The sequence below is a fragment of the Camellia sinensis genome, chromosome 8, assembly GCF_055761805.1.
Source record: "Camellia sinensis isolate YWXY chromosome 8, ASM5576180v1, whole genome shotgun sequence".
In the NCBI taxonomy this organism is placed as follows: domain Eukaryota; kingdom Viridiplantae; phylum Streptophyta; class Magnoliopsida; order Ericales; family Theaceae; genus Camellia; species Camellia sinensis.
In genome coordinates this window covers 7,077,455-7,093,523 of record NC_138968.1, presented here as the reverse complement: position 1 = coordinate 7,093,523, position 16,069 = coordinate 7,077,455, and the positions used below count along the sequence as shown (strand labels likewise).

The 16,069-nt window shown below is 34.4% G+C and overlaps 1 protein-coding gene and 1 pseudogene across 47 annotated transcripts in view; one reads left to right on the top strand and one right to left on the bottom strand.

The window, feature by feature from the left end:
* Positions 1-7,174: 7,174 nt before the first annotated feature.
* The window catches only part of LOC114284472 (GPCR-type G protein 1), a 68,380-nt gene continuing 59,485 nt past the window's right edge, over positions 7,175-16,069 (bottom strand). For 3 of the 46 annotated variants that reach the window (XR_014337326.1, XR_014337325.1, XR_014337309.1), the window contains 4 exons: positions 9,539-9,669; positions 7,899-8,051; positions 7,596-7,676; positions 7,175-7,526 (listed from right to left, as the gene is read on the bottom strand). Coding sequence is in view for 15 of the 46 variants with exons in the window: in XM_082881944.1 (XP_082738070.1) it covers positions 7,470-7,526; positions 7,633-7,676; positions 7,972-8,051; positions 9,539-9,669 (312 nt within the window). In the remaining 31 variants the exon portion in view is untranslated. Of the gene's footprint in view, positions 7,527-7,595; positions 7,725-7,898; positions 8,052-9,538; positions 9,687-16,069 lie in introns of those variants that run through there. The other 43 variants (XR_014337329.1, XR_014337328.1, XM_082881948.1 and 40 more) reach the window with 31 other exon arrangements.
* On the top strand, positions 13,505-14,791 carry LOC145796796 (5-methyltetrahydropteroyltriglutamate--homocysteine methyltransferase pseudogene; annotated as a pseudogene). The gene has a single exon (XR_014337338.1). The product of XR_014337338.1 is annotated as a 5-methyltetrahydropteroyltriglutamate--homocysteine methyltransferase pseudogene (transcript).

The window sequence follows — 16,069 nt, the reverse complement described above, 5'->3', positions numbered from 1 at the left end:
AGTTTCACTTTATGTAAGTGAAACAATTCACATTTTTTCTTTTTTTCTCAATGTGATATTATAAAATAAAAATTAAATGAAATCTAGTCAATGAAGATTTTTTTAATTGTTTAAAAGTTAACAATTGTTTGAGAGATAAATTTATTTCAAATCAAACAATCTTAACCGTTTAATCTTTAATTAAGTCAATTTTTAATTTATTTCGAATCAAACAGATTTAGCCAACATATTTTGATAAAACCGCTAAAATCACAGTTAAACCAGCGAATCAGTCAAACCGAAAACGATTCACCCTATCAACTAGGTCAAAGGACCAACCAACTTATACAAAAATTAATTAATTAAAACTTTTAAATATTATTTTAATTTTAAAATTTAAACTATCTTTAACTGAAACATATATAACACTACAATATTAATGGGAGTATAAGGTTTATATAGTGAAACAATTCATTTTTTCTTCTTTTTTTTGATCTGAGATTGTAAAATAAAACTTAACGGTTGTTTGGACGGAAAGTTCATTTCTAATCAAGCAATCTCAGTCGTTCAATTTTTAATAAGGTCAATCTTAGTTGATTTCAAATCAAACAAATCTAAGTAATATATTTTAATAAAACAGTTAAAATCATGGTTATTAAACTAGTGAATCAGTCAAACCGAAAACTATTGAGCCTAATCAGCTAAGTTAAAAGACCAACCAATTTACAACAAAATTAATAAATTAAAAACTTTTAAATTTTATTTTAAAATTTAAACGATCTTGAACTAAAACATGCACAATACTATAATATTAAATGAGAGTATAAAATTCAGTGTATATAAGTGAAACGACTCACTTTTTATTTTTTTGTGAAATTGTAAAATAAAAGTTAAATGGAAGCTAACCAATAGAGATTTTCATAATTATTTAAAATTAAAAAAATCAAAAAAAAATTGTATTGATTAGTAGGATTCTTACTAAAAAATCTTTTTTTACTTACATAAGATTCACTTTATATAAGTGAAACAATTCACTTTTTCTTTCTTTTCTCAATATGAAATTGTAAAATAAAAGTTAAATGGAAGCTAACCAATGAGGATTTTCTTAATTTTTTAAAATTAAGAAATTTCAATAATTTACATAAATTGGAACATAAGATTCACTTTATGTAAATGAAGCAATTCATTTTTTTTCCCAATTTGGAATTGTAAAGTAAAATATAAATAAAAGCTAATCAATGAGAATTTTCTTAATTGTTTAAAATTAAGAAAATTTTATAATTTTATAATGAGGGTTTGAAACTTTTAGAATGCTTCTCCCTTAAAACTCTTTTTTATAATATTTATTTTATATAAGTGAAACAACTCAATTTTTGTTTCTTTCTCGACGTGGGATTATAACACTTTATATAAGTCAAACAACTCACTTTTTCTTTCTTTTCTCGATATGAGATTGTAATTATTTTAAAGTTAAATATTATGAGAGTTTCAAAATCTCATACAAAACTAAAACTCTATAGGATTATAAAATAAAAGTTAAATAGAAGTTAACTAATGAGGATTTTTTTAATTGTTTAAAAATAAGAAAATAAAAAAAATTAGTATGAGATATTGATCATAAGGCTTCTTACTAAAAATCTCTTTTTACTTATATAAATAAGAGCATAAAGTTCACTTTATATAAGTGAAACAATTTTTTTTTTTCCCGATATGGGATTATAAAATAAATGGTAAATAAAAGCTAGCCAAAGAAATTTTTTTTAATTGTTTAAAATTAAAAAAATTCAATAATTTTAGAATAAAGGTTTGGAGTTCCTAAAATGATTCTCCCTAAAAACTCCATTTTTCCTGTATAATATATAAATAGATAGTAAAACAAACTTTACCTTTTCTTCTTCTCTCAACGTGGGATTATAAAATAAATAATAACCTAATTAGAGTTTTATTTTTATATAGTTAAATGGAAGTTAGCCAATGAAATTTTTTTTAATTGTTTAAAAATAATACAATCAATATAAGAAATCACGATTAAACTGGTGAGTTGGTCAAACCTAAAATGGTTCAGCCTAATCGATTAGGTCAAATAACTAATCAACTTATACAAAAATTAATTAATTAAAACTTTTAAATGTTATTTTAATTTTAAAATTTAAACGGTCTTGAATTGAAATATACACAATACTATACTATTAAGATTCACATTATATAAGTGAAACAACTCACATTTTTTTTTCTTTTTCCGATATGAGATTATAAAATAAAAGTTAATAATTATTTGGATGGAAAGTTTATTTCTAATCAAGTAATCTTAGTCTTTCAATCTTTAATCAAATCAATCTTTAATTTATTTTGAATTAAACAAATCTAATCAATATATTTTAATAAAACCGCTAAAATCGTAGTTAAACCAATAAATCAATCAAATCAAAAATGATTTAGCTCAATTGGCTATCTCATAATTAATTAATTAAAATTTTTAAAATTTAAACTATATTAAATTGAAATCTGCATAACACTACAATATTAAATGAGATGAGAGTATAAGAATCACTTTATATGAGTAAAATAACTCATTTTTTTCCCTTCTTTTCCCGATATGGGATTATCAAATAAAAACTAACTGATGGAGATTTTTTTAATTGTTTAAAATTAAAAAAATTAGTATGTAAACTCTCACAAAACTCTTCACTAAATGGGATGAAAGTATAAAATTCTCTTTATATGAGTAAAACAACTCAATTTTTTTTCTTCTTTTCCTAATATGGGATTATCAAATAAAAACTGGTCAATAAAAATTTTCTTAATTATTTAAAATTAAAAAAATTAATATGAGATGTTGAAACTCTCATAAAACTTCCTACTAAAATGATCATTTTCCTTATATAATATATTATGATTTATCCCACTAATTTAGGAGCACTAATGGATCACTAATGAGGTGGAAATTCAAAAAAAAAAAAGAAAAAAAACACAAGAGCAAAACATCCCATCATGTGAAACCCATACCATTTTAGAGCTATTAATATTCCTCTTTTTAGTGGTCTCACTCATTTTTGATATATTATATAAAGTAAAGATGCGAAGGAAATCAGCCAATCGCCAACGTGGCTCCTAGTCACACGCGTGTTTGTTTATCAAGCGTGTCTTCCGTCTGGTCCACGCCACGTCATACATTTCCTTGTTGCGCTCCCCTCCTACCAAAGATGCTAAAAAATCACAAAAATTCTATCAAATGTCTCACATATATATGAGTCTCATATAAGACTCACATGATGTGAGTCTTACATCCATATGAGATATTTGATAAATTTTTTAATAAAAGGATAAATTACAATTATACCCTTGAGATTTGTTTAAAATAAGAATTGTCTCTTGTGATTTTGAAAATTACATTTCATCCTCTGAGATTTTTAATTTCATAACAAATTGCTCATTTTATTAACAAATTATCAAGTTAATTAACAGTTTTTAATGATGTTAAAAATATGTTTCAAATAATAATTTAAGTAATTTTATTATTGTATAGGAGAGCAATTATGAATTTTATTTTTTTAATTAATTTTGTTAAATCAAAATTTTTTAATAAAAGGGTATTTGTAATTTTTCAAACAACAGAAAACAATCTATATTTTAAGCAGACCTCAAAAATGTATTGATAATTTATCCTCAAACTTTTGACGTATCTACCATTACTACTCCTCCTCCTCCTCCCATTATGTTATGTCTCGCCACGTTTTATCTGATAATTATTAAGAAATAATGTACTCATAAATCCACCAATATTTATTTATCATTCTTAGCCTCTCAAATTTTATTTAAAAAATTTTCAAATATTATAAAGCATAAGTAATGTTTGGCTCATTATAATAAAAGTAAAATAGAATGATCGTTTCTATTTATATGTTTGGTTCACTAAAAAAATAATAGAAAATATATTACATATAGAATCATTATTCACCATTATAAATGAATGCTTATTTCATGTAGAGACTAAAGAATGAGCATTTCATTCCATTTCACTTTCATTCTAGAGAATCAAACATAACATTATTGTATCAATAGTTTAGAAAAATGAAGTTTTATCAAAATAATTAAAGTGATGATTAATTTAAAAATAATGAATGACTGTTTGTCAAATGCATTGATTGTTTATATTAATATTGTTGACTTTTTTATGAAAAAATAAAATTTTTAAAGTTGAAATTAATCAAATCTTATATTCCCTCAACGATATCATAAGTAACATTGAATAAATTAGCTATCACAATAGAAATTGAATAAATTAATTATGTTATCTATTAAAAAATATGTGGTACATAAGTTAGATTATGCAAATTCAATTAGTAATTTTACATAAGTGACATTGTGATTTAATTTTTATTTCATATTACATTTTAAATTTGTCTTGAAGTTTGCTTTTCTTGAAAAATTGAAAACAATACAATTTTTTTTTTTCATAATCTTTTTGAGTTCTAAACCAAGAAAATCATTATATATATATATATATATATATGGAAGCAAATTTTTTGTGAATATTAAGAAATAAATAAATATGCATACATATCATTTTATTAATTAGTTATTTTAATAAGTATAGAGGTCCATTTCTAGAGTCCCTCTAAGGCCCAACAAAAGGCCCCGCAAAACTGAGAACTGGCCTGTCTATAATTAGATGATAATAAAGTTGGATCGTATATAATTTAATATTTGACAAATCAAAAATTGATATATACCTTATCATTCAAAAAGTGTTTTTATGAATTTCAAACATTTTCCAATAATATTGGAGACCCTTGTTTTTAGGAAGTGGAATGGAAGATAAAAAAAATCAAATTATATTTCCCTAGTAATTTTTATAAATATATTCCCACACATGAATGGAATGGAAAAAATTAGAGCACCATGGTCCATTTACAAGTACTACAAATAGGGCTGAGCAAGGAATTCGCATAGTCCGTAATCCGATCCGGTCCAGTTCAATCTAGTAGGTTTGGTTTGATTTTTTGAATCCATGGCTCGGTTCTACATTGAAAATTTAAAAATCTATAGGCCATAGATCGATTCCGGATTGAACCCCACGGTTCCGGATTGGAACCAATCCGGACTACATAAAAATAGTCTATATTTATGCTATATACCCTCTCACATAATATAATTTATTGTTTCATATAAAAGCTAAACTCTAACCCTAATCTACGCCACTCACTGTCTCCCACACTCTCATCTCTCTTTCGATACTCTCTCTTTCTTATCTCAAACTAAGTTCTCTCTCTCGGTACTGTCTCTCACACTTTCATCCATCTCAAATTAGATCGATAGCTGTAGCTGCTTGTCTCTCTCTCGGTGAGCTCTCTTTCTCTCTCCCTCTTTCTCAGTGACATTATTTTGGTTCCTTTGTTTTCAGATACAGTTAACTTAGATCATCTATCTCATCTCAGATCAGATTGGTAGTTGTAGCTACTTGTCTCTCTCTAGGTTTGCTCTCTCTCTCTCTCTCTCTCTCACACACACACACACACACTTTGTTACTTTTTTGTGGATTTCATGCCAGATCGGTGGATTAATCTTAGATCAGAGATATTCAATGAACTTTACACTCCCAAATCAATTATTTATCTCATCTACAATGGAGTTTGTTGCTTTTGTTTATGGAGTTTGTTACATTTATACTTTTGTTTGTTTGTTGTTGTCCAAATCCAATTTGTCTCTATTTGTTTGCTTAGAATTTGTGGAAAGGAAAATGTTTACTAATGCTGAATTTGTTTGTTGTTGTCTACTACTGCTACTGTTTGTTTGCTTAGAATTTTGTTACATAAGATGACATTTTGGAGAATTGGTGATACTATTTTAATAGGTTTTTGTTATTTTATATGTTGCTGTTTTTGTTGATCAATTCACACATGATGCTATTTGCTTTTGTTTGCTTTAAATGTTCTATATTTTTTTTGTTATTTAATTATGTGAATTCATGACCCTAAATCGATCAAATTCATGTTTAAACGGATTAGTTCAGATTGATTTCACAATTTATATGAATTGAATTAGTTCTAATTTTTCAAAAACCGTACATAATAAATTGACCCTAATTTTGTCTCAATCTGGACCATGCTCACCCTTGACTACAAATGAAAGTTCATGTTGCACTTTAATTCATAAATCTCAAGAACTAAAGTGATTATTATCAATTGGTATGAAATTATATGCACATTCACACCGATAATTCAATCCTTTTGTTTCCAATCCTTCTAGTTCGTAACTAAGTTCAAAAAAATTTATATATACATATATTTTATATATAAAAAATTTAATAGAGTGGATAATTACAATCACATTACTTTTATAATTTTTTTATTTAAAAAAATTAGGCCATAAATATAATTTAAAAATAAATTATCTATTTTTTAAAAATAAATATAAATACAATAATGCAACTACAATTAATCTATCAATTTGATTTATTTTCATCTTTTTATAAATAATTTATATAGATTTACAAAACAAACAATTCAAACCATGAAAATAAAATTTGTAAACAACAACCTCACAAACCTAACTAGACTAGACGGCCCTTCGATCTATACAAGCTCTTGCTTCCTTATATTTCTCATTCTCATCGTACACTGAACACAAGTCAACTACACTTCTTTTTTTAACTCCTGAATCCTGATTATAGTAACTAAATCCAATCCAATCCTTGTATTCTAACTAGTAGTAGCATATTAGGCTGTGTTTAATTCATAGATTTGAAAAAAAATTTAAAAAGAGAAAGAAAAAATAAGTAAAACATGAGTGAAATATAACTTCATTTTTTCTACATTTCACACATTTTCATTTTCATTTTTCCAATCCCTCTCCAAATCCATGAATTAAACATAGCCTTAGGCCTCATTTGGTAACAGGCTATTTTAGTAACTTTTTAACTTTTTGACTAAAATATGAGAAAAAAAAACCAATATGTTTGGAATGCCTTTTTAATTTTTTACGAAAAGATATTCAAAAAGTAAAGAGAAGAGAATTTTTAATTTTTTGGTATAGGTTATAGGATTTTTGATTTTTTTAAGTAACTTTTTAACTTTTAAGTTAAAACTATAACATGCCAAACGAGGCCTTAGTGTTTCTTTTATAAGATAAAAAAAAATGATGATTATAGCAAGCACCAGTAAATATCATCCCATACCCACTGCGGCCCTCCAAGGAACCATAAACCATGCTACTCAAATCCAAATATACGTATAACAATCAATCTAAAGCAATTTCAGATGAATCATACATCGTGTGGTTAGATCTATGGAACTGCTGGATGTCCAACCGTAGTGCAAATATGACAATTGACAAACCATGAACATAAAAAAATTCATTACAAAAAATTTCACCCCTATCTTCTTGAATACAGTCATCATGAATCCCATTGGCGTTTCCATACTTCTGATTGGAGGCGCAAACATTGCTTCGGAGGAGTCAGCTTAAATCTTCTTTGTTCAAACCCTGGGTTACTTGAGATAGACCTGCAACCTGTGGCAGTTTGATTCATTCCCTACAGTTCCCTCCTAAAAAAAAAAACCCAGCTGAATCAAATATAAAATGAAACTTTTTATTTATAAGTAATCAGAACTTACAGATTTAAGAGCAGAATGACTGATTCAAATGTCATACTTTTCCTCTGCATTTAGAATGATAGCTACAATTAAGTATGCTTCCTGTTCACAAATATATAGACGATATGAACAATCTGATGACAGAGCACTCTGTTGGCAAAAAGACAACTTCTTGTTAATAATTGAGATCGTCATACAAGCAGACCTCCATAAAATGTGTTTAATTAGATCCATTCAGGAATTTATAACACAGTTATCAACAAACATAGCACTTAACCCCCCCCCCCCCAAAAAAAAAAAAAAAAAAAAAACATATGAATTTACTAATCAATTGGATGTTTGCCAGCTAGGCGAGATGTATAATGAGCAGAAAGCAAAAGCAGAGAAAGGAAAGCACTGGCTACGAATATTGCATCGAACCACCGGTGGTAAAAATCAAATTGAATGTCTCCACCCAATACATCTGTTATGATCATCCTGCAAGGGAATACCATTCAGACCACCACTTAATTAGGTAACTAGCAAGCTAACCAGATAAATGGACTACCAAGTATAATATGATGAGTCCAGCAAGCAGCAATCTTTCTAAATATAATCGACAAGATGCAAGAAGCAAACAATGGCATCAAAATCAGTTTATTCGATCAATTTTCAGATCTGAAAAACTATAACAAAATAGCATGTAGGCAACATTTATTAAATCTTGTTTTCAGTCATGGTGTTTCACTTTTTGGTATGTTGGTACAATTGATTGGTCACCGATACGCTATGTTTGGGAACCAAACATTCTAGCCAAAAAGCCATCACAAAATGCAAATCACTCTCTATTTTTTGCACATCTTTTCATAAAAAGTCAAATACGCTAAAAAAGTCAATTCCCAAATGAGCATTAATTATCTATGTAGGTACTTGGGCATGAGAATTAGGCACCCTATTGGGAAGAAGAAGAAGAAAAAAAAAAAACTACCAAGTACATTCAGGTTCCATGCATCAAATTATATATATACATATATATTGTATAGTTTTAGCATAGCTACAGATGAAAATGAAATAAAATAATTTATTTATTGCAATGCACGTAATAGGCAATATCAACATTTCAAGTAACTTCTTTTTTTCTTCTGGTAGGTGAGGTAAGGAGACCCAATTTGAGTCTCTTTATTGGGGAAATGCAACCTAAGCTGATGTGGGGGAAAGTAAATATTTCACTTCTTGGAAAGCTATATCTTTCTGTTCCGCAGCAGCAGGAGGGATAAACTCCCAGAATCCATAAAGATTTACAAATTAGAACACTTTTTATGCCCTTTGCAGAGCAAGGCTTCCAAACAAGCGGCCACACCAAGAAATTTTATGTCCTCCATAGAAAGGAAAAAAACTAATAAAAAATAAATTCACATAATCAATAAAAATAGACAAACAATGGATGGGATGCTATATAGGAAACAAAACTTAAATAGGTGAAACATAATCCAAAATGGATTTGGCTTCTCTTATGTTGGGGATCCAACTTGAGAGAGAATTTGGGCTTAGTGGGCCCATTGTAAGGCCAATCTCAGTGATCCAAACCGATCACTTTTTAGAACTTACTGAAAAGAATATTCATGTAAAAAATCAAGATGATTGGACTTCAGTAGCTATGTGTTTAAATCACATTTGTCTTTTAAAAATAGACGGTTATTCTTGAAATTATACTTGCTGTCCATTTTTTTAAGATAAATGTGTTTCAAACACATTGCTATGGAAGTCCAATCATCTTGATTTTTTACATAAATATTCTTCTCAATGAGTACTAAAAAGTGAACAGTTTGGATCACCGAGATTGGACTCACAATGTGCCCACTAAGCCCAAATGCTCTATCATGTTAGATTGTGAACATGAGAGAAGCCAAACTCATCAAAATAATAGATAAATGATGGATGCTAAACAAAACAAACACACTAATCTTGCGTCAGTGATGACTGACCTGTATTCAGTTGCTAGGCTTTTTCTAATCAAAAGAATAGAAGATATGAAATACATCCCCATTATTTCAGAGAGAAAAAGAACAACGTTGCTTGAGGATCCACTCCCAACTCTAGAAACTGCAAAGAAGAACTGCAAAAAACCAACAGCTGCAGGTTAGTCAGAAAGATATCACAATATTAGGAGAAGCTGCTTTCTTTATAATATTCACTAGTATCCAGTGCAGTGCAGTGTGGTGAAGTATTACACTATAGCCAAACTTTCCATGGCGAACACCAAACAAGACTTGTTCTAAAAATATTATTTGGTTATTACAAGTACTAGAAATATGGGGAAACAAGCATGTAAATAAGGAAATAAGAAAATATTCTAAGACTCCCTCTCAAGTTGGTGCGAAGATATCTCGCATGCCCAGCTTGCCTAGAATGTCATGAAATATTTGCAAGTTGTTCGCCTGACTTCACAAAAGGAGTACATATCATGCCGCTGGTGCGTTTCTCCTTGATGAAGTGGCGATCAATCTCAGCACCTACTCTCCACCTACTCCTCACCTACTCCATACCTACCTACTCCATACCTACTACACACGCACCTATTCTCTTCCCACATCCTCTCTTCTATATATAGGAATCATTGTAACAATTACAAATATCAATCAATAATACATACAATTTATTCTCTATCTATCAATTTATTTTACATGGTATCAGAGCAAGGTTAACAACCTAGTCATTCTGCTTCACCGGCGGGCGGCAGTCTCACCTTGGCCGTCCGCCGGACCTCTACACATATCTTTACTCCGCTGTCACAAATTCCATAACTGAACCGAAACTCCGCCTTCCTCCGCCTTCACTCACCAAGAACCAGTCGCAGATTTCTCTCTCTTCCGGTTCTACCTCCTAAAGAAAAATGTTAAAATCCACCTACTCTCCACCTACTTCACCCACTTAAACCTACTCCACTAAACCTAACCCACTACACCACTACCACCTCACCTACTCCACTAAACCTAACCCACTACACCACTACCACCTCCACTTCTCCTACTCCTTACCTACTACACACTCACCCTCTTCTATATATATGAATCATGAATCATTGTAATAGAAATCAAATACAAATATCAATCAATAATACAATTCTCTATTTCTCTTTATACATTAAATTTCTACATGGTATCAGAGCCATAAGATTTAGGCCCGTATTTTGTTTTCTCACCGGCGGGCAGCCGGCCGGCAACCTTGCCTTCGCTGCCCGCTGGAATTTTGTACACATACCTTCACTTTCCTGCCTCTTCCAACTTTCTTACAACTGTTGTCCCATAGATGGGCTTCATATCTACCGGTCCATCTATGCCTTGTGACACCTCTATACTGTGAAGTCCTCTGTCCAAATGCATCAATGGACTTCCTATGGACAACCTGCTTCTGATCAAGCTTCTCAGACCCTCTTTTCTTCCCCTCCTTGAATGGTACACCTCATGGCCTCTAAATGCATAGTAATCTGAGTATTGCTGGGCTAATAACGAAGGCCTCTCGAGCAACTGAGATGGGGCTTCATATTCCCTTGCCCATCCAGCATCCATAACCATCACTTTGTCACAGTCCATAACTGTGGGTATTCTGTGAGCTATGCTGATTATTGTACACGACACAAAGTCCTCGCGAATGATTTTCTGAATGACAGCATCGGTCTGGGAGTCGACAGAAACCGTTGCTTCATCCATAAACAGAATCTTGCTGTGTTTCAGCATGACTCTCCCCAAGCACAGAAGCTGTCTCTGTCCCACACTCCAATTGTCTCCGCCATCAACCACTGATGCATTGAGTTTTTCAGACTTTGCAGCCACAACATCTTTTAGTGGTACTGTTTTTGTGCGAAGGGACATAAATCATCACATTTCCCACCTTTTTTTCTTTTATTTTGTCCTCCACTTTACACCTCACATGCCTTCTCTCTATCTAAACAATAATTTTCCACCATCTCCCTCTTTTTCTACACAATATTTTTGTACCACCGCCCACTCCATGATACCAATATTATTATTATTATTATTATTATTATTATTATTATTATTTTCACAAAAAAAAAAAAAAAAAAAAAAAAAAAAATTCATTCCAGTTGATTTTTCTGCATTACCACACCTACCATTCGAGTTTGCCAAACACACTTGCTTTATTCATATCGGGACTCACCCCGATCACCATTTTACATCAAAAAAAAAAAAAAAAAAAAAAAAAAAAAAACAAACAAACAAACAAACAAAAAACAAAACAACCGCACCCACAGTGGGATTTTTCTTCTCTACTCTGCTGCGGGTCTCTTCTTCTTGCTTTTCTCTTGATTGTCCCGTGACTGCCCAGCCTCCATGCTTCCTAGACCACCAAGCAAGTTGCCTCCTCCCTGCTCCTCCACTACAGCATATGGCGGCCCTCCAAATCGGAACATCACGGTGGCCTTCCGCTTCAGCTCCTTGTTTTCTGCCTTTAGCACACTTATCTCTGCTCGCGCATCCTTATACATGCGTTGGAGCAGAGCCAGTTGGGCGTTTAGCTGCTGCACCTCATTTGTTCTACTCTGCAGCCGGTTCGACAAATTTGTAACCGCAGTCATGGTTTCCACACATGACTTCAGAGTATACTGATTGGCCTCAATATCAGTTTGCACTGCCATTTTTTGCTCCACCGACCGCATCGGAAAGTTCAACGGAGCAAAACCAGAGGTGTTTGGTTGAGGTTCACGGGCCACCGCACCTGTTATCTCTCCTGTTGACTCGTTGAGGTCGGGAAAGAGAGTGAGCAGACCACGGGAAGATGAGGCCATGTTCTGGGTAGCTGAACGGGAAGAAGAGGCCATGTTTTTTGGGTTGCTGAGTGTTTCCGAGAAGGGTTGGATACAGAGTATTTACAGATTGTTTCAGAATGACAAGTTCAGAGGTTTCAGTCTGGTTTGGTTTCTTCCGCCTCCGCATTAGTTTATATCGACACTGACGACGCGGCCGACACGCCGCTCTGTCGCTCACGTGCCTCGCCGCGTCTCCGGCTCACCTTTTGATGGCTCGACGCTTTCTGTCGGGCACGACTTTTGATGAAGTGGGCGCGCCTTTTGAGGGCGCAACTTTTGATAGCACGTCTTTTTATGGATTGGGCACGCCTTTTGATGGCACGCCTTTTGAAAGATTGGGCACACCTTTTGAGGGTGCGACTTTTTAAGGGTCCGACAAGACTCTGTAAACTGTCCCGACACTAATTCCGGTTAGCTCCTTCAGGGGTCCGACAAGACTCTGTAAACTGTCCCGACATTGATTCCGGTTAGCTCCTTCAAGGGTCCGACAAGACTCTATAAACTGTCCCGACATTGATTCCGGTTAGTTTCTACAAGGGTCCAGCAAGACTCCGTAAACTGTCACAACATTGTCTGCTACAACGGTCCGACATGACCCCATAAACTGTCTTCTACAACGGTCCGACATGACCCCATAAACTGTCTTCTACACCGTTATGACACCACCATACAGTGTCCTCTACAACGTTATGACACCCCCATACAGTGTCCTCTACAACGTTATGACACCACCATCCAGTGTCTTCACCAATGGTCTGACACGACCATACAGTGTCTCCTATCCTCTTTTATTTTTATGTATTTTCTTGTTTTGTTACTCTCTCCAAACTCAAGTTGGTTAGTTCCTATCCCCCTTGAGTTTGCGGGGGGCTGTTAAAATCCACCTACTCTCCACCTACTTCACCCACTTAAACCTACTCCACTAAACCTAACCCACTACACCACTACCACCTCACCTACTCCACTAAACCTAACCCACTACACCACTACCACCTCCACTTCTCCTACTCCTTACCTACTACACACTCACCCTCTTCTATATATATGAATCATGAATCATTGTAATAGAAATCAAATACAAATATCAATCAATAATACAATTCTCTATTTCTCTTTATACATTAAATTTCTACAAAAAATGGCCTCCCACATCGTTGGATATCCTCGCATGGGCCCCAAGAGAGAGCTCAAGTTTGCATTGGAATCCTTCTGGGATAAGAAGAGCAGTGTTGAGGATTTGAAAAAAGTCGCAGCCGATCTGAGGTCTTCCATCTGGAAACAGATGGCCAGTGCTGGCATCAAGTATATTCTTAGCAACACATTCTCTTACTATGATCAGGTGCTTGATACAACCGCGATGCTTGGCGCTGTTCCCCCTAGATATGGTTGGACAGGTGGTGAGATTGGGTTTGACACTTACTTCTCCATGGCTAGAGGAAATGCCTCTGTACCTGCTATGGAGATGACCAAGTGGTTCGACACCAACTACCATTTCATTGTCCCTGAGTTGGGACCTGAGATCAAGTTCTCATATGCTTCCCACAAGGCTGTTGATGAATATAAGGAGGCTAAGGCGCTTGGAGTAGATACCGTTCCAGTCCTTGTTGGCCCTGTGTCCTATTTGTTGCTCTCAAAACCTGCAAAGGGTGTCGAGAAATCATGTTCTCTTCTCTCCCTCTTAGACAAAATCCTTCCAATCTATAAGGAAGTTGTTGCCGAGCTAAAGGCCGCTGGTGCATCATGGATTCAGTTTGATGAGCCCACCCTTGTGAAGGATCTTGAATCTCACCAATTGCAAGCATTCACTGCTGCCTACTCTGAGCTAGAATCAGCTTTGTCAGGCCTGAATGTTATTGTCGAGACTTACTTTGCTGATGTTCCAGCTGAGGCATTTAAAACCCTCACCAGCCTGAAGTGTGTCACTGGTTTTGTTTTTGATCTGGTTCGCGGAGCACAAACTCTTGATTTGATTACAAGTGGATTCCCGTCAGGAAAATACCTCTTTGCTGGAGTGGTTGATGGAAGAAACATATGGGCCAATGATCTTGCTGCATCTCTCAGCCTGCTGCAGACTCTTGAGGGCATCGTGGGTAAAGACAAGCTTGTTGTTTCCACCTCTTGCTCACCACCTCTTGCTCACCATTCCACATTTTTGAAGTGAATAGTGCTGGTGGGCCCTACCACTAGCCAAAGCAATTTATAATCCTGATTTCTCTCTTCTTTCCACCGAATTCCACTCAATTTGTCTCCACTCCTGTTTGCATTTTTCTCTTTTTTTTTTTTTCTTTCTTTTGCCTTTTCTTATCATGACATCCACATGAGTTTGTCCCTCTCTTTCCTCCGTTTGCTTTCAAAATTAATTATTTTTTTTTTCTCCTTTATTTATTTTATTTTATCCAAAAAAAAAAAAAAAAAAAACCTTCTATTCATTCAATCTCATTTTTCTGCTCAGTCTTGTACCTTCAAGCCATTTAGATTTGCACAATACACTCATTTTATTTCTATCGGGACTTTGCCCTGATCACCATTCTACACCAAAAAAAAAAAAAAAAAAAAAAACCACAACAAACAAACACAAACACAACCACAACACAACCACAACACAACAACCACACCCACAGTGGGATTTTTCTTCTCTACTCTACTGCAGGTCTCTTCTTCTTACTTTTATCTTGGGTGTCCCGTGCCAGTCCGGTCTCCGTGCTTCCTAGTTCGCCGAGCACGTTTACTCCCCCCTGCTCCTCCACTGCAGCATATGGCGGACCTCCAAATCGAAACATCACGGTGGCCTTCCGCTTCAGCTCCTTGTTTTCCGTCTTTAGCACACTTATCTCTGCTCGCGCATCCTTATACATGCGTTGGAGCAGAGCCAGCTGGGCGTTTAACTGCTGCACCTCATTTGTCCTGCTCTGCAGCCGGTGCGACAAGTTTGTGACCGCAGTCATGGTTTCCACGCATGACTTCAAAGTATACTGATTGGCCTCAATATCAGTTTGCACCGCCATTTTTTGCTCCACCGACCGCATCGGAAAGTTCAACGGAGCAAAACCAAAGGCGCTTGGTTGAGGTTCCAGGGCCACCGCACCGGTTATCTCTCTTGTTGACTCGTTGAGGTCTGGAAAGAGAGTGAGCAGACTACGGGATGAAGAGGCCATTTTCTGGGCAACCGAGTGTTACAGAGTGTTTCAAGATTTGCAGCTCTTAGAGACAATCTCTCAGAAAACGAATATCTCTCTCAGAAAATGAAGAGTTTTTTCAGAAGTTTTTTCACAAGGTTTTTTTGTCTTCGCTTCTGCCTCAAGCACAGCCTCCGCCTCAGTTTATAAAGACCCTGACGACGAGGCAGACACGCGCATCATGCGCCGCTCGGCGCTCGACGCCAACCTGGGCACACCTTTTGATGGCACGTCTTTTGATGGCACGCCTTTTGATGGCACGCCTTTTTATGGATTGGGCACGCCTTTTGATGGCACGCCTTTTTTGACCGATAGGGCACACCTTTTGAGGGTGCGACTTTTTTATGGGTCCGACAAGACTCTGTAAACTGTCCCGACATTGATTCCGGTTAGCTCCTTCAGGGGTCCGACAAGACTCTGTAAACTGTCCCGACATTGATTCCGGTTAGCTCCTTCATGGGTCCGACAAGACTCTGTAAACTGTCCCGACATTGATTCCGGTTAGTTTCTAC